General features: G+C 44.5%; 1 protein-coding gene across 1 annotated transcript in view; it reads left to right on the top strand.

The window, feature by feature from the left end:
* Nucleotides 1–2,667: 2,667 nt before the first annotated feature.
* Nucleotides 2,668–21,034, top strand: part of LOC140386076 (thioredoxin domain-containing protein 6-like) — a 203,381-nt gene continuing 185,014 nt past the window's right edge. Inside the window, exons 1-7 of the mRNA XM_072468653.1 lie at nucleotides 2,668–2,671; nucleotides 7,422–7,666; nucleotides 7,754–7,825; nucleotides 13,483–13,599; nucleotides 14,286–14,361; nucleotides 20,138–20,211; nucleotides 20,307–20,399. Of these exons, the coding sequence (XP_072324754.1) occupies nucleotides 2,668–2,671; nucleotides 7,422–7,666; nucleotides 7,754–7,825; nucleotides 13,483–13,599; nucleotides 14,286–14,361; nucleotides 20,138–20,211; nucleotides 20,307–20,399 (681 nt within the window). The remainder of the gene's footprint in view (nucleotides 2,672–7,421; nucleotides 7,667–7,753; nucleotides 7,826–13,482; nucleotides 13,600–14,285; nucleotides 14,362–20,137; nucleotides 20,212–20,306; nucleotides 20,400–21,034) is intronic.

A 21,034-nucleotide genomic window follows, 5' to 3' on the forward strand; every position in this document is an offset into this window, starting at 1 on the left:
GATTCTCTCTTGGGGAGTCCCTTTTATACCCAAAAGGGCTTCGCATGCTTTTGGGCAGGCCTTGAACTTGTCCCCAATTAATTGGGCCGTTTCCCAATTGTCCTTATCGATTTTCCTCCAATAGAGGGGTGGGTTCCCTGGTTGCTGGCCGTGTCCTAGGTGGCTGTTGGTCTGCTTTGTTTTAGTCTCCTCTGGCGCGGGGTGTCTGTCTTAGCATTGTTTACCTAAATGTTGCCTTTTGTTCCCGGGGTATGTAGATGGTTCTGCAGTACCGGTTTTGTCTGAGAGCTTCAGCTCTAATCAACAGACAAACCCTGCACGTGCTTGCTTTTCGGTATTGTCCAATTGTCCCTGCATTCTTTGCAAAGTGTCCGTTTTGTAATCGGGACGTGGCCATCCCAGATGGCTACAGAGGGCATTAGCTATGAGGAGAGGTTGAATAAACTTGGTTTGTTCCCACTGGAACAAAGGAGGTTGAGGGGTGATCTGATAGAGGTCTACAAAATTATGAGGGGCATAAACAGAGTGGATAGTCAGAGACTTTTTCCCAGAGTAGAGGCGTTAATTACTAGGGGTCATATGTTTAAGGTGCGAGGGGCAAGGTTTAGAGGAGATGTACGAGGTAAGTTTTTTTACACAGAGGGTAGTGGGTGCCTGGAACTCGCTGCCGGAGGAGGTGGTGGAAGCAGGGACGATAGTAACGTTTAAGGGGCATCTTGACAAATACATGAATAGGATGGGAATAGAGGGATACGGACCCCGGAAGTGTGGAAGATTTTAGTTTAGATGGGCAGCATGGTCGGCGCAGGCTTGGCGGGCCGAAGGGCCTGTTCCTATGCTGTACTTTTCTTTGTTCTTTGTTCTTTGAAGTGATGGGGTTTGTGAGAGACAATGGACTGACAGGAGAAGGAGGACATTTAACTTTGGATGAGGTGTTTGGGGAGGTTGGTTCTCCCTGTCCCCCTGGTCGAGATTTGGGATTTTCTCCCCCACTTTTTTGTTTTTTCCCTTTGGATGCGGGATGCTGTTGATTTTTCTCAGGTGAATGTTATGGCTGCAATGTTCTTGTCTCCCGGGGAATGGTTTGGGGGGAGCCTTTTATGGGTCTTTTTTTGTTTGTTGACTGCACTCGGGGCTGTTTTGAGGGGATCGGGGGGGGGTGCTCGTGGGTGAGTGCATTGGGCTCTGTTTTTTCTCTGGGGGATATTGTCCTTTGTTCTTCTGGGTTTTTTTCTCTGTCTTTGATTGTTGATATTGTTGTTTGCAGTAAGGTAATGTGTGAGCAGGCGGATGGGAATCAGTGGCGGGTATGATGTAGGCGCCATGGGTGGGGGCTGCCAGGCTAGCTGGGTGGGCTAGTTCACGGAAGCGCATTGGAGGGTGAGTAGCTGGTTAATGTGTTGATGGGGTTTGGGATTGTGTGCTCTGTGTGTGTGGGGGGGGGGGGGGGTGGGGGGGGCGACTGCTGTCAGGGGGAGGAGCTTTTGAAATATGGTATGGGGGGGGTTGATGAAGGTGGGCATCCGAGGGCGGGCCTGGTGGGATACGGGCTGGAGGCTGGTCCAGGAAGGGCTATGGTTGATCGGCCGGGGAGGGGGGTGGGGGGAAACGGGGAGTCCCCCGGCCAAGCTAATCACATGGAAAGTGAGATGGTTGAATGGGCCGGTCAAGAGGTCCCACGTGTTTGTTCATTTGAGAAGCTTAAGGGCCGATGTGACATTCCTGCAGGAAACGCACCAAAGATTGGGGATCAAACCAGGCTAAGGAAAAGGTGGGTAGGTCAGGCCTTTCATTCAGGATTAGATATTAAGACAAGGGGGCTGGCGGTCTTGATTAATAAACGGGTAGCATTTGAGGTGGGGAGCATAGTGGCAGACTCCGGGGGTAGGTTCGTTATGGTGAGTGGGAAATTGGAAAGGATACCGGTGGTGTTGGTGAATGTTTACGTCCCAAACTGGGATGATGTAGAGTTTATGAGGTGGGTGCTGGGGAAGACCCCGGACCTGGACTCACACTTGCTGATAATGGGGGGGGGGGGTAGATTTTTACACAGTTCTTGAGCCAAAATTGGATCGGTCGAGTCAGAGGTTGGGGAGGGTATCAGCGGTGGCGAGGGAATTGAAAGGGTTTATGGAACGCATGGGAGGAGTCGACCCGTGGAGGTTTGGTAGGCCGAGGCCGAAGGAATTTCCGTTTTTCTCCCATGTACATTGGGCATATGCCCGGATCGACTATTTTGTGATTGTCAGGACTTTGTTGGCGGAGGTGGTCGGCTCACAGTACTCAGCGACTGTGGTTTTGGACCACGGGCTGCATTGGGTGGACTTGCAGGTGAATCAGAGAGGGGTGTCCGCAGTGGAGGTAGGGGCGGTGGGCAGGGGCAGTGCCAGCAGTGCTGGTTTGATGTGGGACTGTTGGCAGATGAGGACGTTTGTGAGCGGATGAGGGCTGCTTTTTGGGGATATGTGGAGCAGTTGGGGAGGCGCAGAAGGCAGTGGTGAGGGGGACTTTATTTCAATACGGATGCACAGAGAAAAGATGGAGCGGGATGAGATGGCGTGGTTAGTGGATGAGATTCTGCAGGTGGATAGGAGATATTCAGAGGTCCTGGAAGCGGGGTTGTTGAGGGAGCAGCAGAAACTCCAGATGGAGTTTGGACTAATATCCATGGGTAAGGCGGTAGGGCAGTTGAGGACGGGGAAAAGGCCTGTAGGATGTTGGCTCACTTACTGAGGAAGCAGGAGGCGGCGAGGGAGAAGCCGGGGTGGAGGTAATGAGGCGTTCCTTGGGTGGGCTGGAGTTCCCTAAGGTGGAGGAGGATCTGGTGGCGGGACTGGGAGCCCCCATTGAGCTGGTAGAGGTACAGGATGGTATGGGGCTGGTGCAGGCGGGGAAGGCCCTGGGCCCGGAAAGATTCCCGGTGGTATTTTATAAAAGGTTTTCAGGGGACATGGGGCCCCTGCTGGTAAGGATGTTCAATAAGGGGAAGGGGGTGCTCCCCCCTACGTTATCGCAGGCCTTGATCGCCTTAATTTTAAAGAGGGATAAGGATCCGGAGCAGTGTATGTCTTACCAGCCAATTACTAAACGTGGAAGCTAAGTTGCTGGCCAAGATCCTGGCCTCACGTATTGAAGACTGTGAGCTGGGGGTGATAGGGGAGGATAAGACAGGCAGCACGGTAGCATTGTGGATAGCACAATTGCTTCACAGCTCCAGGGTCCCAGGTTCGATTCCGGCTTGGGTCACTGTCTGTGCAGAGTCTGCACAAACTCCCCGTGTGTGCGTGGGTTTCCTCCCACAGTCCAAAGATGTGCGGGTTAGGTGGATTGGCCATGATAAATTGCCCATAGTGTCCAAAATTGCCCTTAGTGTTGGGTGGGGTTATGGTGGAGGTGTTGACTTTGGGTAGGGTGCTCTTTCCAAGAGCCGGTGCAGACTCGATGGGCCGAATGGCCTCCTTCTGCACTGTAAATTCTATGGTAAAGGGGAGGCATCTGTCGGCTAACATCAGGCGGTTGTTAAATGTTATAATGATGCCCCCGGTGGGACGACCTTTGGAGATAGTAGAGAATGCCTTCAACTGGGTGGAGTGGGACTATTTGTGGGAGGTGATGGAGCGAATCCTCAATGTGCAGAAGGGGCTTTGTCTCCACAAGGACTGTGCAGTGGCCACTTCTACTGTCATGGACAGATGCATCTGCAGCCGCAGATTACTGAGAGCGAAGTCAAGTACGGTTATCCTTCTTGTTGGTTCCCTCATCACCAGCTATCGTCCCAGGCTAGCAGCTATGCCCTTTAATCTCCAGCCAGCTCTGTCTGTGATGGTACCACTGAGCCACTCTTGCTGATAGACTTTCAAGTTTTCCAGCCAGAGCACATTATGTGTCCTTTCCACGCCCAGTGCTTCCTGCAAGTGGTCTTCAACATGCAGAAGTTAGCGATTCGGAATAAGGTAAGTTAGTATTCGGAATAAAGTAAATGAGTTAATGGCGCAAATCATCGTGAATGACTATGATTTAGTGGCCATTACTGAAACATGGTTAAAGGATGGTCACGACTGGGAGTTAAATATCCGAGGGTATCAAACTTTTCGGAAGGACAGAGTGGATGGTAAGGGAGGTGGTGTAGCGCTGTTATTTAAGGATGACATCCGGCCAACAGTAAGGGTGACATCGGTGCTATGGAGGATAAGGTTGAATCCATTTGGGTGGAAATCAGGAATAGTAAGGCGAAAAAGTCACTGATAAGAGTAATCTATAGGCCACCAAATAGTAACATTATGGTGGGGCAGGCAATAAACAAAGAAATAACAGATGCATGTAAAAATGGTACAGCAGTTATCATGGGGGATTTTAATCTACATGTTGATTGGTTTAACCAGGTCGGTCAAGGCAGCCTTGAGGAGGAGTTTATAGAATGTATCCGCGATAGTTTCCTAGAACAGTATGTAATGGAACCTACGAGGGAACAAGCGGTCCTAGATCTGGTCCTGTGTAATGAGACAGGATTTAGTTAGGGACATAGTTAGGGATCCTCTCGGAAGGAGCGATCACAATATGGTGGAATTTAAAATACAGATGGAGGGTGAGAAGGTAAAATCAAGCACTAGTGTTTTGTGCTTAAACAAAGGAGATTACAATGGGATGAGAGAAGAACTAGCTAATGTAGACTGGGAGCAAAGACTTTATAGTGAAACAGTTGAGGAACAGTGGAGAACCTTCCAAGTGATTTTTCACAGTGCTCAGCAAAGGTTTATACCAACAAAAAGGAAGGACGGTAAAAAGAGGGAAAATCGACCGTGGATATCTAAGGAAATAAGGGAGAGTATCAAATTGAAGGAAAAAACATACAAAGTAGCAAAGATCAGTGGGAGACTAGAGGACTGGGAAATCTTTAGGGGGCAACAGAAAGCTACTAAAAAAGCTATAAAGAAGAGTAAGATAGATTATGAGAGTAAACTTGCTCAGAATATAAAAACAGATAGTAAAAGTTTCTACAAATACATAAAACAAAAAAGAGTGGCTAAGGTAAATATTGGTCCTTTAGAGGATGTGAAGGGAAATTTAATAGTGGGAGATGAGGAAATGGCTGAGGAACTGAACAGGTTTTTTGGGTCGGTCTTCACAGTGGAAGACACAAATAACATGCCAGTGACTGATGGAAATGAGGCTATGACAGGTGAGGACCTTGAGAGGATTGTTATCACCAAGGAGGTAGTGATGGGCAAGCTAATGGGGCTGAAGGTAGACAAGTCTCCTGGACCTGATGGAATGCATCCCAGAGTGCTAAAAGAGATGGCTAGGGAAATTGCAAATGCACTAGTGATAATTTACCAAAATTCACTAGACTCTGGGGTGGTCCCGGCGGATTGGAAATTAGCAAACGTGACACCACTGTTTAAAAAAGGAGGTAGGCATAAAGCGGGTAATTATAGGCCAGTGAGCTTAACTTCGGTAGTAGGGAAGATGCTGGAATCTATCATCAAGGAAGAAATAGCGTGGCATCTGGATGGAAATTGTCCCATTGGGCAGACGCAGCATGGGTTCATAAAGGGCAGGTCGTGCCTAACTAATTTAGTGGAATTTTTCGAGGACATTAACAGTGCGGTAGATAACGGGGAGCCAATGGATGTGGTATATCTGGATTTCCAGAAAGCCTTTGACAAAGTGCCACACAAAAGGTTGTTGCATAAGGTAAAGATGCATGGCATTAAGGGGAAAGTAGTAGCATGGATAGAGGATTGGTTAATTAATAGAAAGCAAAGAGTGGGGATTAATGGGTGTTTCTCTGGTTGGCAATCAGTAGCTAGTGGTGTCCCTCAGGGATCAGTGTTGGGCCCACAACTGTTCACAATTTACATAGATGATTTGGAGTTGGGGACCAAGGGCAATGTGTCCAAGTTTGCAGACGACACTAAGATAAGTGGTAAAGCAAAAAGTGCAGAGGATATTGGAAGTCTGCAGAGGGATTTGGATAGGCGAAGTGATTGGGCTATGGTCTGGCAGATGGAATGCAATGTTGACAAATGTGAGGTTATCCATTTTGGTAGGAATAACAGCAAAAGGGATTATTATTTAAATGATAAAATATTAAAACATGCTGCTGTGCAGAGAGACCTGGGTGTGCTAGTGCATGAGTCGCAAAAAGTTGGTTTTCAGGTGCAACAGGTGATTAAGAATGCAAATGGAATTTTGTCCTTCATTGCTAGAGGCATGGAGTTTAAGACTAGGGAGGTTATGCTGCCATTGTATAAGGTGTTAGTGAGGCCACACCTGGAGTATTGTGTTCAGTTTTGGTCTCCTTACTTGAGAAAGGACGTACTGGCACTGGAGGGTGTGCAGAGGAGATTCACTAGGTTAATCCCAGAGCTGAAGGGATTGGATTACGAGGAGAGGTTGAGTGGACTGGGACTGTACTCGTTGGAATTTAGAAGGATGAGGGGGGGATCTTATAGAAACATATAAGATTATGAAGGGAGTAGATAGGATAGATGCGGGCAGGTTGTTTCCACTGGCGGGTGAAAGCAGAACTAGGGGGCATAGCCTCAAAATAAGGGGAAGTAGATTTAGGACTGAGTTTAGGAGGAACTTCTTCACCCAAAGGGTTGTGAATCTATGGAATTCCTTGCCCAGTGAAGCAGTGGAGGCTCCTTCATTAAATGTTTTTAAGATAAAGATAGATAGTTTTTTGAAGAATAAAGGGATTAAGGGTTATGGTGTTCGGGCCGGAAAGTGGAGCTGAGTCCACAAAAGATCAGCCATGATCTCATTGAATGGCGGAGCAGGCTCGAGGGGCCAGATGGCCTACTCCTGCTCCTAGTTCATATGTTCTTATGATTCATCAGTTGAGAGGGGGAATGGTATGTGGTAATCAACAGGACGTTTCCTTTCCCATGTTTGACCTGGTGCCATAAGACTTCATGGGGCCCAGAGTCGATGTTGAGAACTGCTAGGGAAACTCCCTCCCGACTGTATACCACTGTGCTGCCACCTCTGCTGAGTCTGTCCTGGTAGTGAGACAGGACATACACAGGAATGATGATGGTAGTATCTGGGACATTATCTGTAAGGTAAACTGTCTCAAATAGATTCACAAAAACAATATTAAAACAGAGATGAGGAAGAATTTCTTCAGCTAGAGGGTGGTGAATCTGTGGAACTCTTTGCCGCAGAAGGCTGTGGCGGTCAAGGCTGCCTTTAAGACTGAGATGGATAGGTTCTTGATTAATAAGGGATCAGGGGTTATGGGGAGAAGGCAGGAGAATGGGGATGAGAAAATATCAGCCATGATTGAATGGCGGAGCAGACTTGATGGGCCTAGTGGCCTAATTCTGTTCCTATGTCTTATGGTCTTATTGTCGGATGGGATTATTGAGCCATTATACTCTTGTAACATAACATTTACTTTTAATTTATCACAGCTATTGTGCATTATGGCTTACAAATTATCACTAGATTAAAAGTGATAGTAATGATTATGCATTGTTATTTCACCAAATATTCTAACATTAACAATAAAGTTGTTCTGGAAATAAATGGCTACTTAATGTACAATATTTCAGTCGTGGATATTCATCAAGGCTGGTGTGGACCATGTAAATCAATCGCAGGTGTGTTCAGAAAATTGAAAATGGATTTTGGAGATGAACTGTTACATTTTCATACAGTGAGTATTTGTGAAGTATAAAGCAGATTATTTTGAAAAATGCATTCAACACAGGTGTTATTTGTTGTAACTTAATTTTATTTCCAGGTTGAATCAAGCCTCATTCCTTTGTTAAAAGGATTTGAAGGAAAGTGTGAACCTGCCTTCATATTCATTGTGGTGAGTTAAATATATGGAGTGTCATGTGAGAGTACCTTTAAGACATGGATGTTTAAGCAATGTACCTTTAAGAAAACAGTGATGCCAGAGAGTGGGTGGAGCGGAGCTCAGGTCAGCCATTTTGAAGTTTCAGTTTAGAGGAAAAGAGCTTGGGGAGTGTCTGTGTTTTGCAGTGAGCTGGATTTGCTGTGATCTCTGCCATGAAAGACTATCTCTGGATCATTTGGGTGATTTAAACTCATAATAGTAAAGCCTTTAACCTGATGTGATTCTGTTTAAAGGTGTTAAGACTCTTGGAAGTTTGAAGGAACATTTTGAGGAATTATTTACTGTTGTAATATTTTCGGAGTTATCTTTGAAGTAAGGGGTGTTAAGAGATCCAATGTTTCTTTGAGATGTTAAGTTGAGTTAATGGAATAAACTTTGTTTTGTGTTTAAAAACCCACGTGTCCATAATTGTAATCCCACACCTAGGCAACAAGCCGTGTGCTAGGAAAAGCAACAAATACATTAGAGGGGGAGGTTGGTTGAACGCCATGGTACATTTTGGGGTTCTGAAAATGCCTCGCCCATAACAATTGGGGGCTCAAGGGGGATAAAAGTCTATCTATTGGATGGGCTTTTGTGAACTTAAAGACAGTGAAGGATTGTTGCTTTTCCGGTGTGGTATTTTAGTTTAAGTGGGGAGTGTGTTGTGGACAATGGCTCTTTCAGAGGCTCAGAAGTTTTTGGAGGTGGAGACTGTCTCACGTAGTACTTTACGGACAGAGATGAAAAGCAGACTGTTGGGTCTGGTAAAAATATTGTAGTTAACATTACCTGACAAAATGCAAAAAGGTGAGGTAATTATGGCGGTGGTTAAGCATTTAAAGTTGCCTGAGATAGAGTTTGACTCAGGGGAAATGGCAAAAATTCAGTTGCAAATTAAACAAATGGAACATGAGAAAGATTTAAAGCGAGCGGAAAAAGAAAGAGAAAGAGATAGAGAGGAAAAAGAAAAGGAGAGAGAAGAAAGAAACAAAGAAAGAGATAGAGAGGAAAGGGAAAAAGAGAGAGAGTTTGAACTTCGGAAAATGGCTCTGAAACATGAAAATCAGTTAAAATTGGCAGACGCAAAGGGACACGTACAGTTAGAGGAGATGGATGAGGATAATAGGACAGAGCATCATCATCGAAGACGTGGTGGGGATCTATTTAAATATGTCCAAGTATTGCCAAGGTTTGACGAGAAGGAGGTAGAAGCCTTTTTCATTTCATTTGAGAAGGTAGCTAAACAAATGCAATGGCCACAGGACATGTGGGTATTACTGATTCAAACAAAGCTGGTAGGTAGGGCTAGTGAAGTGTTTGCATCACTACCGGAGGAGGTATATGGAATGTATGAGGAGGTGAAGAAATCCATCTTAAGTGCATATGAGCTAGTGCCTGAAGCTTACGGACAAAGGTTCAGAAATTTAAGGAAAGAATTTGGTCGAACATACATGGAGTTTGAAAGGCTCAAACAGAGTAATTTTGATAGGTGGATAAGGGCTTTGAAAATAGACCAAACGTATGAAGCTCTCAGAGAAATTATACTTTTGGAGGAGTTTAAAAATTCAATTCCTGATGTCGTGAGAACTCATGTGGAAGAACAGAGGGTTAAAACTGCGAGATTAGCAGCGGAAATGGCAGGTGATTATGAATTAGTTCATAAATCAAAGATTGGTTTCCGACACCAGTTTCAGCCGGTGAGGGATAGAAACTGGGGACATGAGAAATACTCAAGTGGTAAAGGTAAAGGTGATCTGATGGGAGACAATAAAGAGAGTGTACCTCAGATTTAAAAAGAAATCCAGGAAGGTGGAAAAGAAATGAAAAGTTTCAGATGTTTTCACTGTAATAAACTTGGCCATGTAAAGTCACAGTGTTGGTGGCTGAAGGAAAGCACTGGGGAGGCTGATGTGGTAAAACAGGATAAGACAGTGGGGTTTGTTAGAGTGGTAAAGGAAAGCCCAAGGGAAGCGAAGGGGGTGCAAACGATTGTACAGCCTGTTCAAGAAGTAATTGTTAAGAAGGTGCCAAATGTATTTAAAGAATTTACTTGTGTGGGTAAAGTTTACTCATGTGTATCAGGAGGAGCAGGTAAAGAAGTCACAATTTTAAGAGATCCAGGGGCTAGTCAATCTTTAATGGTAAGAGATGAGGAATTATGTAGTTTGGGAAGAATGTTGCCAGAAAAGGTGGTGATATGTGGAATTTAGGGTGAGAGGAGTAGCGTTCCATTATATAAAGTAAGGTTGGAAAGTCCAGTGAAGAGTGGTGAAGTGGTAGTAGGAGTAACAGATAAACTATCTTGTCCAGGAATACAGTTTATCTTGGGTAATGATATAACTGGATTGCAGGTGGGAGTGATGTCTACTGTGGTTGATAAGCCAGTGGAAAATCAGACAACTGAAGGGTTGAAGGACGAATATCCTGGGATTTTTCCGGATTGTGTAATAACAAGGTCGCAAAGTCACAGGTTAAGACAAGAGGAGAAATCAAAGAGTGAAGATGAAGTTGAAGTGCAATTATCAGAAACGATTTTTGATCAGGTGGTTGAAAAAGAACAAGAACAGGTGGAGGATGAGGTGGATATTTTTAGTTCAGGAAAATTGGCGGAGTTACAACAGAAAGATGTAGAAATAAAACGGATATATCAGAAAGCATATACGGAAGAGGAATCTGAGAGTATACCAGAGTGTTATTACCGTAAAAATGATGTCTTGATGAGAAAATGGAGACCTGTACATATGCAGGCGGGTGAAAAGTGGGCAGAAGTTCATCAAGTAGTATTGCCGGTAGGGTATAGAAAGGAGGTGTTGCGAGTTGCTACCAGTGGGAGGTCATTTGGGAATAAGGAAAACTCAAGCTAAAATCTAGAAACATTTTTATTGGCCCGGACTACATAAAGATGTAGTTAAATTTTGTCAATCATGTCACACATGTCAAGTGATAGGGAAACCTCAAGCAGTGATAAAACCAGCACCCTTAATACCCATTCCAGCATTTGAGAAACCTTTTACGAGGGTCATAATTGATTGTGTAGGACCGCTTCCTAAAACAAAAAGTGGGCATCAATATCTTTTGACTATAATGGATGTGTCTACTAGGTTTCCAGAGGCCATTCCAGTACGTAATATTACAGCTAAAAGGATTGTGAAGGAGTTACTTGAATTCTTTACTAGATATGGACAACCCACAGAAATTCAATCGGTTCAAGGATCAAATTTTACTTCAAAGTTATTCAAAAAAGTTATGGATAGCTTAGGAATAAAACAATTTAAATCAACTGCGTTCCATCCAGAATCACAGGGAGCGTTAGAAAGGTGGCATCAGACATTAAAGACAATGTTGAGGGCGTATTGTCAAGATTATCCAGAGGATTGGGATAAAAGAATCCCATTCGTATTGTTTGCAATTAGGGATGCACCTAATGAGTCTACCAAATTTAGTCCTTTTGAATTCATTTTTGGTCATGAGGTTGGAGGACCACTTAAATTGATTAAGGAAAAATTGGTGGGTGAGAAATCGGAAATTACACTATTGGATTACATGCCAAATTTTAGGGAACGATTAAATAGAACAGGTGAATTGGCTAGATAACATTTGAAAGTTGCACTAAATGTGATGAAACGGGTCGCGGACAAGAAATCCAAAGTTCGTAGTTTTGCCAGTGGAGATAAAGTTTTAGTATTGTTACCAGTGGTAGGTGAACCTTTAAAAGCCAGTCTTTTTGGAGCTTATCAGATTGAAAGGAAATTAAGTGAGGTGAATTATGTGGTTAAAAACACCAGATAGAAGGAAGACTCAGCAAGTGTGTAATGTGAATATGCTTAAAAGGTACTTTGAATGGGAAGGAGAGAAAAAGGAGGTTTTAATGATTCTAACTCCAAAGTGACGAACCAAATCCAGATGACTGTGAATTTGACATACCTCAAATTACATTGGATAATGAGGATGTTCTTAAAAATTGGGATGAATTGTTAAGTTACCTTCCAGAGGAAAAACAAACTGACCTGAAAGAGTTATTGATATCACATGGGCAAGTTTGTAGAGATAAATTGGGAAGTACTAAAATGGCTATACACGATGTAGATGTGGGAATTGCTGTTCCTATCAAACAACATCCATATAGACTTAATCCTTTAAAATTGGCACAGGTTAACAGAGAGATTGAGAGTATGCTTAAAAATGGCATAATTGAAGTGGGTTGCAGCCAGTGGAGCTCACCCATAGTGATGGTACCTAAACCAGACGGTACCCAACGGTTGAGTGTGGACTAGCGAAAGGTGAATGCAGTTACAAGAACGGACTCTTACCCTATCCCACGTTTGAAGGATTGCATTGAGAAAGTGGGACAATCTGCTTTTATTTTCAACTTCCAAACATGGAAAGAACATTTTAAACATCGTATGGAGTTCTTCAATTGACTTCAGGCGGCAGGTTTGGTGATGAACCTAGCCGAAAGTGAATTTGGTGAAGTCCGAATCACTTTCCTTGCGGAGTTTCCGATACCCTCAAGACGAAGGGAAATAATGCGATTTCTTAGCATGAGTGGATTCGATCGAACATTTGTGCAAAGGTTTTGTGGCGTGATTACTCCACTGATGGACATGCTAAAGAAACGTCAAAAATTTCAAGGGACAGCAGACTTTCAACAGGCATTTGACTGCCTGAAAGCTGTGATCATCAATGCTCCTGTATTGGAGAATTGCAAGGGGCTCTGTGGTCAGATTGAACTAAAGTATCTGATTCTAAAGGGAAATGCCGAGGAGTAGAGGAATGGATGGATCGTGCAGAGATTTTGTTCAAAGAGACTGTCAATCGAGAAGGATTTCGGTTGGAGGAAGAAGAACAAAGAAAAATGGACTAGATTATTATACCTGTTTCCGTGTGTTGTTTTTTTTTTAAAAACGAAAAGGTATATTTACTGTGTACATTTCTTAGTGGATGGTGCAAAAGTGAAAAATGAAACTATCTTGAAGTTGATGGTTTATTTTTTTTTCTTGGGGTGAGGTGTCCTGTGAGAGTACCTTTAAGACATGGATGTTTAAGCAATGTACCTTTAAGAAAACAGTGATGTCAGAGAGTGGGGGGAGCTGAGCTCAGGTCAGCCATTTTGAAGTTTCAGTTTAGAGGAAAAGAGCTTGGGGAGTGTCTGTGTTTTGCAGTGAGCTGGATTTGCTGTGATCTCTGTCATGAAAGACTATCTCTGGATCATTTGGGTGATTTAAACTCATAATAGTAAAGCCTTTAACCTGATGTGATTCTGTTTAAAGGTGTTAAGTCTCTTGGAAGTTTGAGGAACATTTTGAGGAATTATTTACTGTTGTAATATTTTCGAAGTTATCTTTGAAGTAAGGGGTGTTAAGAGATCCAATGTTTAGTTAAGATGTTAAGTTGAGTTAATGGAATAAACATTGTTTTGTGTTTAAAAATCCACGTGTCCATAATTGTAATCCCACACCTAGGGAGCAAGCCGTGTGCTAGGAAAAGCAACAAATACATTAAAGGGGGAGGTTGGTTGAACTCCATGATACATTTTGGGGTTCTGAAAACGCCTCACGCATAACAGGAGGAATACTGAAAGCAAAATACAGAATTCTCAAATTCTAAATGAAATTTCTTCTTCTCAGGCTGGTAAGATTGCTGATTACGTAAAGGGTGTCAATGCACCGGTTATTAACAAAAAAATAGTTGCATTTTTGGAAAATGAAATTGAATTCTATGAGAAAGGAGTTGAACGACAAGAAGTAAGTATTATCAACTTATTCTAGTTACAAAAATACATTGTTTAGCTTTTAAGATGTTTAGTTGAATTCATATGTTGAATTCATATGTTCTGATTATGGAATTAGAGTAGCATTTGAGCATACAGAAAATATATAAGAAAAACTCAAGCACCAGATTATGTCATTTGGTACACAAAAGCCGAGGATAAATGGATGTAAATGTCATGAGAACTAGGAGCAGGAGTAGGCCATCTGGCCCCTCGAGCTTGCTCCACCATTCAATGAGATCATGGCTGATCTTTTGTGGACTCAGCTCCACTTTCCGGCCCGAACACCATAACCCTTAATCCCTTTATTCTTCAAAAAACTATATATCTTCTCGCTGTTCTATCTGTCGTTCTCACCGGAGATCAGTGGGAAACTCAATTTGCTTTTAACCTGCTGTCAATGACGGAAGAAAATTTCGAACAAATTTCCTGCCGGCGGGAAACTGACTTTACAATCACACCAAATTTAAAGTCCCAGCCTGTCACGATTCCAAAATTCCCCCTATGGTATAATTTACCATAGAGGTGAGGACTTTACACATCATGAAATTTTCATGTTACCAGATGCACCCAACCAAACCTAGGAGACTGACGAGATTTAGTATGGTCAAGGCTTCTTGAATTTTGTTATTGGATTAAATGCCTTTTATTTTTAACCAGGTCGAAACAATTCAGTTATATGATGTGGAAGATGAAATGGAAGATTTTATGCAAGCGGCAATATCCAAACAAGTTGGTGAGTGATACTTCAGAAATAACATGGGTGTGATTCAGTGGCCTTGTTGCACCCGATTTGGTGTCAGGACAAGGCCGTTGAATCTCGTGAGAGGACACTCACGTGATTTGTGACGTTCAAAACAGTGAATCTCACAAGGTGTCGCAATCTGGATCTTGCTCTCGCTAGGCGAGATCCAGATCTGAATATTTAAATTAGCCTTACGTCACCAGTGGGGGTCTCCTAGGCCATTGGACGCCCTGGGGTGATTGGGGACAGGGCAGGGTGGCACTCTGGCACTCCCTCTGGCACCTTGGCACTGTCAACCGGGCATCCTGGAACCCTGGCATTGCCTCAAAAAGCGGGGGAGGGGGGTGGGGGAGGGGGGGATCGGGACAGCCTTCCAAAATGGCGCTCTGATCTGCCTTTCCAGCTGTTGAGCCTTTCCAACAGGTAATCCCTCTGAGTGCGGCCTCGGCAGAGAGAATTTACCTGAGGCCAAAAAGAACGGCAAAGTACCATTGAATAACGGGATGTTTCTCGCACTGCAGGCCCATATATCCGTAAAAAAAATAAATCAGACTTTAGTTTTCAAAATATTGACAGTCTCGGCTGATCTGTGCCACAAGTTGATTTACCTGCCATGTGTCCATGTTCCATGATATCAATTAAAATCTATTGATCTGTTAATCTGATGGACTTTTCCCAGAGAATCTCTGTATTCTTGATTATTTTAAACATCGCAAGAATGAGAATAAACCAGCAATTAAATAAGAGGGAATCCAAATGTTGTTTATATACACAAATAATAAATAGGTAAAATGGCAGTGACCCGAAGGGTTATCAAATGCTGCTGACTATTTTTTAAGCATTTTCTCGTTTATATTTCATGTTTACAGCACCCACAATATTTTGCTTTTCAAAATAGTCATGATATTAAGGGGAACAAATAGGGTAGATTGTGAGAAACTATTTCCAATAATTGGGGTGTCAAGGACTAGGTTGAATGGTTTAAAAATTTAATCAAAACTTTTATGATGAAATTGAGAAACACTTAGGGTGGACTTTTCCCAAAATTTGTCAGAGGGTGAGATTTACCGTGCAGCCCACGCATGTTTGGCTGAGGTGGCCCGCCATGGGCCAGTCCCGTTGATGACACTCCTCATCATCGGGAATATCCCGCTCGCATGAAGGGCCAGAGAGTTCCGGCCAGAGTGTCAGATTGAGACTGGAAACAAGCGTGCTGCATTAGGAAATCCTAAATGCAGTGAATCTTGCTGGTAGCATCAACAGTGAAGGTGATTCCATCCAGATACCGTTGGCACACAACACAAGTGATTTGGAAGAAGGAACTGGGTTGCTTTGAGGCAGGTCTCAGTGGTGATTTTGTGACCTGCGATGGCCCCCACTATGTGATGAAACCGATTGCTCATTTTTTCGTAGCCGCCGGTTCCGCCGGCGTCCGATGTTGAGGACTGCCATGCCCTGGAGCCCGGGTTCGGCACTCTCCTGGGAAAGTACCCGCTGGAGAGTTAGGGGCAACTCCATCAGCAGCTTCCGCTGCGTCTCCCGTTCCTGCAACCCACATAGGAAGCGGTCTTTTAGGGATTCAGTCAGGGAGGCTCGGAACCTGTAGGTGGCGGCGAGACCGTTGGTGCACCAAATGCTCCCCGTTTGATTCCGTCGGGCCTGTGAAGCTGTATGAATCCGGGACCGGCGGACAATGATAGGGGGCTGCAGATTCAGGTGACGTTCAGGTGACGGCTGACCAGATCAACCAACATATCGAATGCTAGTTTTTCAGGCTTGTCCGGGTAAGAAAGGTTCTTAATCAAAATGTAAGTAGGGCCACCAACAGTGGTTAGCAAAGTCACGGTCCGACACTCGCTGTTCGCGATGGCATTAGTTCAAAAAACCAGTTGCACCCTTTCCATTTACTGGGCCCAATCGTCAGTATCGGCGTCAAAGATTTCAAGCTTGCCGATGAGCGTGATTGGTTTGTCTGCGGCGGAGGCCACTCCAAGCCCCACTAAGGTAGGCCGGAGACGCAGAGTCCTGTGGTTGCAGCAGCTCCACTTAATCCTCATCACCAGTGATGTGACTGAAGGTAAGGACTCCACACATAGCCAGGCAGACAGGATACAACTAGGTTTATTCTACTACTTCTCAACACAATACTCTCTCTCTCCACTCTCCCTCAGTGTCCTCTTCTCCGACCTGCTCCCAGGCCAAGGTTTATATCCTGTGGAGAGCCTCCAATTACGTGGAAACTCCGTCCCCATATCACCTGTAGGAGGGGAATTTAATACTATGCAGGTTCAAGCCCCTTTGGGGGTCATAACACTCACCATATTTCAATGTCCTTTACCACAGTAGTGGTGGCACAGTAGTAGACACTCAGGAGGGAGTGGCCTTAGAAGTACTCAACATTGACTCCCGACCCATGAATTTCCATGGCATCAGCCCAAACACGGACAAGGAAACCTTCTGCTAACCACCTACCACTCTACCTGAAATGATGAATGAATACTGCTCCACATTGGGCATCATTTGAAAGTGGCATTGAGGGTAGTTAGTGTACAAAATGTACTTCTGGGTGGGAACATCTCCATCACCATGAATAGTTCAGTAATATCACTGAAGACCTGAAGGAGACATCTACCAGATTGGGCCTGCAGTGAGTGGTGAGAACCAACATGAAGGAAAAATCTCCTTGACATCACCAATACACTTTCATCCACACAGGCTGCAAGAATCTCAAACCTGTTGGAAAAATGCAAAGGCTGAGGCTGCTCCAGGACTACCTTCTGGATCCATACCTGCCTCACTCATAATTACACCCTCCGTCTCTGAACCCAGGTCAAGTCTTAAGTAACTAACCAAACCTAGAGTGTGACTGTCTCCTGGGACTGGGCCTTTCCCTCTCCCCGATGCATCAGTGCTCAAAGCTCTGACTCCAGCCTATCAACTGAGGCAAAATTCCTCAAGCTGCAAATGTTTACTGAAGATGTGATTGCTGTGGAACCAACAAGCTACAGCTGCAAAATCACCTGCCATGGCATCTTTATTGTATTTTGGTTTAACTAATTAGCACTTCAAGTTTAGAAATCACTGAACAATTATTTGTAGTTATATTAAGTAGTTTAACTAATTGAGCTATAAAGGTACTGCAGTACCTATAGCTCCTTAGCACTATGATGCGCTAAGCGTCAAGAACCACAAAGACATGTGAGACTTTAACTCAGGCTTTAATATACTACATGGGAGGCTTACCCGACACAGACGACCCCAGAAAGAATGGGGGCTGTCCCAGAAGAGGTTCTTATACTGACTCCCGGGGGAGTGGCTAAGGCGGAGCTCTCCGTGGCCAGGTCGGGTTACCTACCAGTGACCGAACCTCTGCAGAGTTACAGTACAATACACAGTATTACAGGGCCACGTTACGCACAACTATTATATACTATGTACAATGGTAGGGAGGTACAGTGGTGTATCACCACATTCACCCCTTGTTTAGAAGGAAGTCCGGGGTGAAAATTTGGAGCAGTGAACAGAGTCCATCAGGAGGTTCCGTGTCGTCAAAGGTCGAGACGAACGATGGGTTTGGTCGATCTCTTTGAACGTCGGAGCTGCGGCGCTGAGGTAGTGTCCGGCGGTATCCGTGCGGTCGGTGGTGCTGGTTCGCGAGGCGGCATGACTTCCCCCACCGCTTCGGCTGGCTCGAGGCGAAACTGCGGGATGACAGCGGCTGGCACGGAGTAGTAACAGGCCGAGGGATCGACGGGAGCAGAGAGGGAGTGGGGTGGAGGTTGCGGGGCGAGGGCGGCAGGGGTCCCAGAGGGGGCCAAGTCCTTGATGGAGACGGTCTCCTCACGCCCGTCGGGGTACGCTATGTACGCGTACTGTGGGTTGGCGTGGAGGAGACGGACTCTCTCCACCAGGGGCTCCGCCTTAGAGGTCCGCACGTGCTTGCGGAGCAGGACGTCTCGCGGGGACAGGAGCCAGGATGGAAGCGATGTCACGGATGCCAACGCACAAGTATATTAAATTGATGCGCTAAGCGTCAAGAACCACAAAGACATGTGAGACTTTAACTCAGGCTTTAATATACTACATGGGAGGCTTACCCGACACAGACGACCCCAGAAAGAATGGGGGCTGTCCCAGAAGAGGTTCTTATACTGACTCCCGGGGGAGTGGCTAAGGCGGAGCTCTCCGTGGCCAGGTCGGGTTACCTACCAGTGACCGAACCTCTGCAGAGTTACAGTACAATACACAGTATTACAGGGCCACGTTACGCACAACTATTATATACTATGTACAATGGTAGGGAGGTACAGTGGTGTATCACCACACACTAATTTACTAATGACCCTGTTCAGAGAGAGAAAAAATGAACTTTAACCTCATCAACCAATCACCTACCTGGAAGTATAATTAATGCTTCTTGACTTCAGCTCTCAGGGCATGGTAGCACAGTGGTTAGCACTGTAGCTTCACAGCACCAGGGTCCCGGGTTCGATTCCTGGCTTGGGTCACTGTCCGTGCAGAGTCTGCACGTTCTCCCTGTGTCTGCGTGGGTTTCCTCCGGATGCTCCAGTTTCCTTTCACAAGTCCCGAAAAATGTGCTGATAGGTGAATTGGACATTCTGAATTCTCCCTCAGTGTACCTGAACAGGTGCCAGAATGTGGCCACTGGGGGCTTTTCACAGTAACTTCATTGCATTGTTAATGTAAGCCTACTTGTGAAAATAAAGATTATTATTATTGGGTCTCACTGTTGTGGCCATCTAAAATGGCCACCCGCAAAGGATAATGGGAATTGTGGTCAGGCTGGGATACAGACAAGGCACAACTTGTGTGTCTTGGCAAACGCAACCCAGACCTATACAGAAATTTGCACCTGCTAGAGGTCAATCACAGATCTCCCCAGGACAATGGGACTCAGATTGAAACATAACAGTAGTAACAGACTCGGGGGTGCTGATTCACCTTATTTGGGAGTGCATACGTGTCTTGGAACAACAACAACCAGGACCCGCCCAACTATCAAGGTACCTGCCTCTAATTGGCCAGAATCGATTAGGGTGATCAAAATCCTATCGATCCATTGGATCCCGAGTTGGGACCACCCAAAGGAGCGAGAAAGATCGGAGGAAAAGAGGAACTGCGCGACCAACGCTCTGTCTCTTTTGGAACCGTGCCCCACCAACTGCAGCACTTCAAGCAGCCAAGTTCAAGGACCCGCGATCGCTACCAGAACGACGAGCCTCAGCCCAGACGTACCTGACCACTTCTAGCCTCCACATGTGGGGAACCTGATAAAGGCCTTATCTAACCTGCACAGAGCTGGTCACTTGAAAGTTAAGTAAAGTTAAGTCATTTGTCCAATACACAGAACATACTCGCATCTTGTGGTATTAATAAAGATAGAAGTCAACACTGTGTCCAATCTCTCTCTCAGGCCTCTCCTGTTAAAGATGAAAGCAGCACCTCTTCCTTTGCTGTACCAACTTCCCTCACTTACTAAATTTCCAAGTTCAGTACTTTATTGAAGCTGTACTTTATCAATCCAAGCTACTTCTTTCATGCATGAGCAAGACCCTCCTTTATTTATAGTAGCTGGATCCAAAGATATGAGTCAACCGCTACTGGCTAGCAAAATAGTTCTACCTAGTCACCTAATTAACCTACTGTGCAGTTGATAGTTGCAAGCAATTTGTTTACTAGTGACTGAGTTGAAAGAAATTTCCAGTTGATGTTGAAGTTACATTTTTTATTGTTTTATTTATTGCAGACAAGTTATTTAGAGTTTTGGTTATAAAACCAAATACGCTCATTACTGGAAATGACAATGTTATCAAAGAACAAGTAAGTAATATCAAAGCTTATTTATGAAACATTGTTCAGTTCAGACATTTTTAGAAAATGAAGAAATTAGCATTTGTTGATTATATTCTCCAAAGATTAGTGAAGCAGGATTCCAAATTATGGCAGAAGAAATGGTACATTTGACAGAAGAGGAAGCCAAAGAACTGTATGAACACAAAAAGCATCAGGTTAGAATTTTCCAGAAAATCACAAGCATGTTGTGCCAGCCAGTGTTGTGTTTAAATGTCATTCGCATCCTATCATACTCTAAGTTTGGAAATTTAAGTTTGAAAAAATAAGTATAATTAAAACCAAATCTGACTGCCAAACAATAATACGGCTGAATTAGCACAGTGGGCTAAATAGCTGGCTTGCGATGCAGAACAATGCCAGCAGTGCGGCTTCAATTCCCGTACAGGCCTCCCCAAACAGGGGCTGGAATGTGGCGACTAGGGGCTTTTCACACTAACTTCATTGAAGCCTCCTTGTGACAATAAGCAATTATTATAATTATCTGCACATTGTAACTGTGTTATCAAGGCCGGAGGAAAATAAACAAGCAATAAAAGAGAGAAGGTAAGGGAAGCAGATTGAAAACTAGAAAAAATAAGCACGAAAAAATAGCAGGAAAAGAGATAAAGGAGAAGAAAATAAGGAGAGAAAATAAGGAGTTTGAAGGGATAAAAGAGTAAAGGAGCTAGGTGTTATGGGAGATGAAGAAGTTGGGAAGGGAGTTTGGAGGGCTGGAGCCCAGGGAGCAGGGGGTAATAATGCATGAAGGACGAAGGAAGGGAGTTTGGAGGAGCGAAGGAGTAGGTGTGGA

Source organism: Scyliorhinus torazame, chromosome 11 (assembly GCF_047496885.1).
Source record: "Scyliorhinus torazame isolate Kashiwa2021f chromosome 11, sScyTor2.1, whole genome shotgun sequence".
Classification (NCBI taxonomy): domain Eukaryota; kingdom Metazoa; phylum Chordata; class Chondrichthyes; order Carcharhiniformes; family Scyliorhinidae; genus Scyliorhinus; species Scyliorhinus torazame.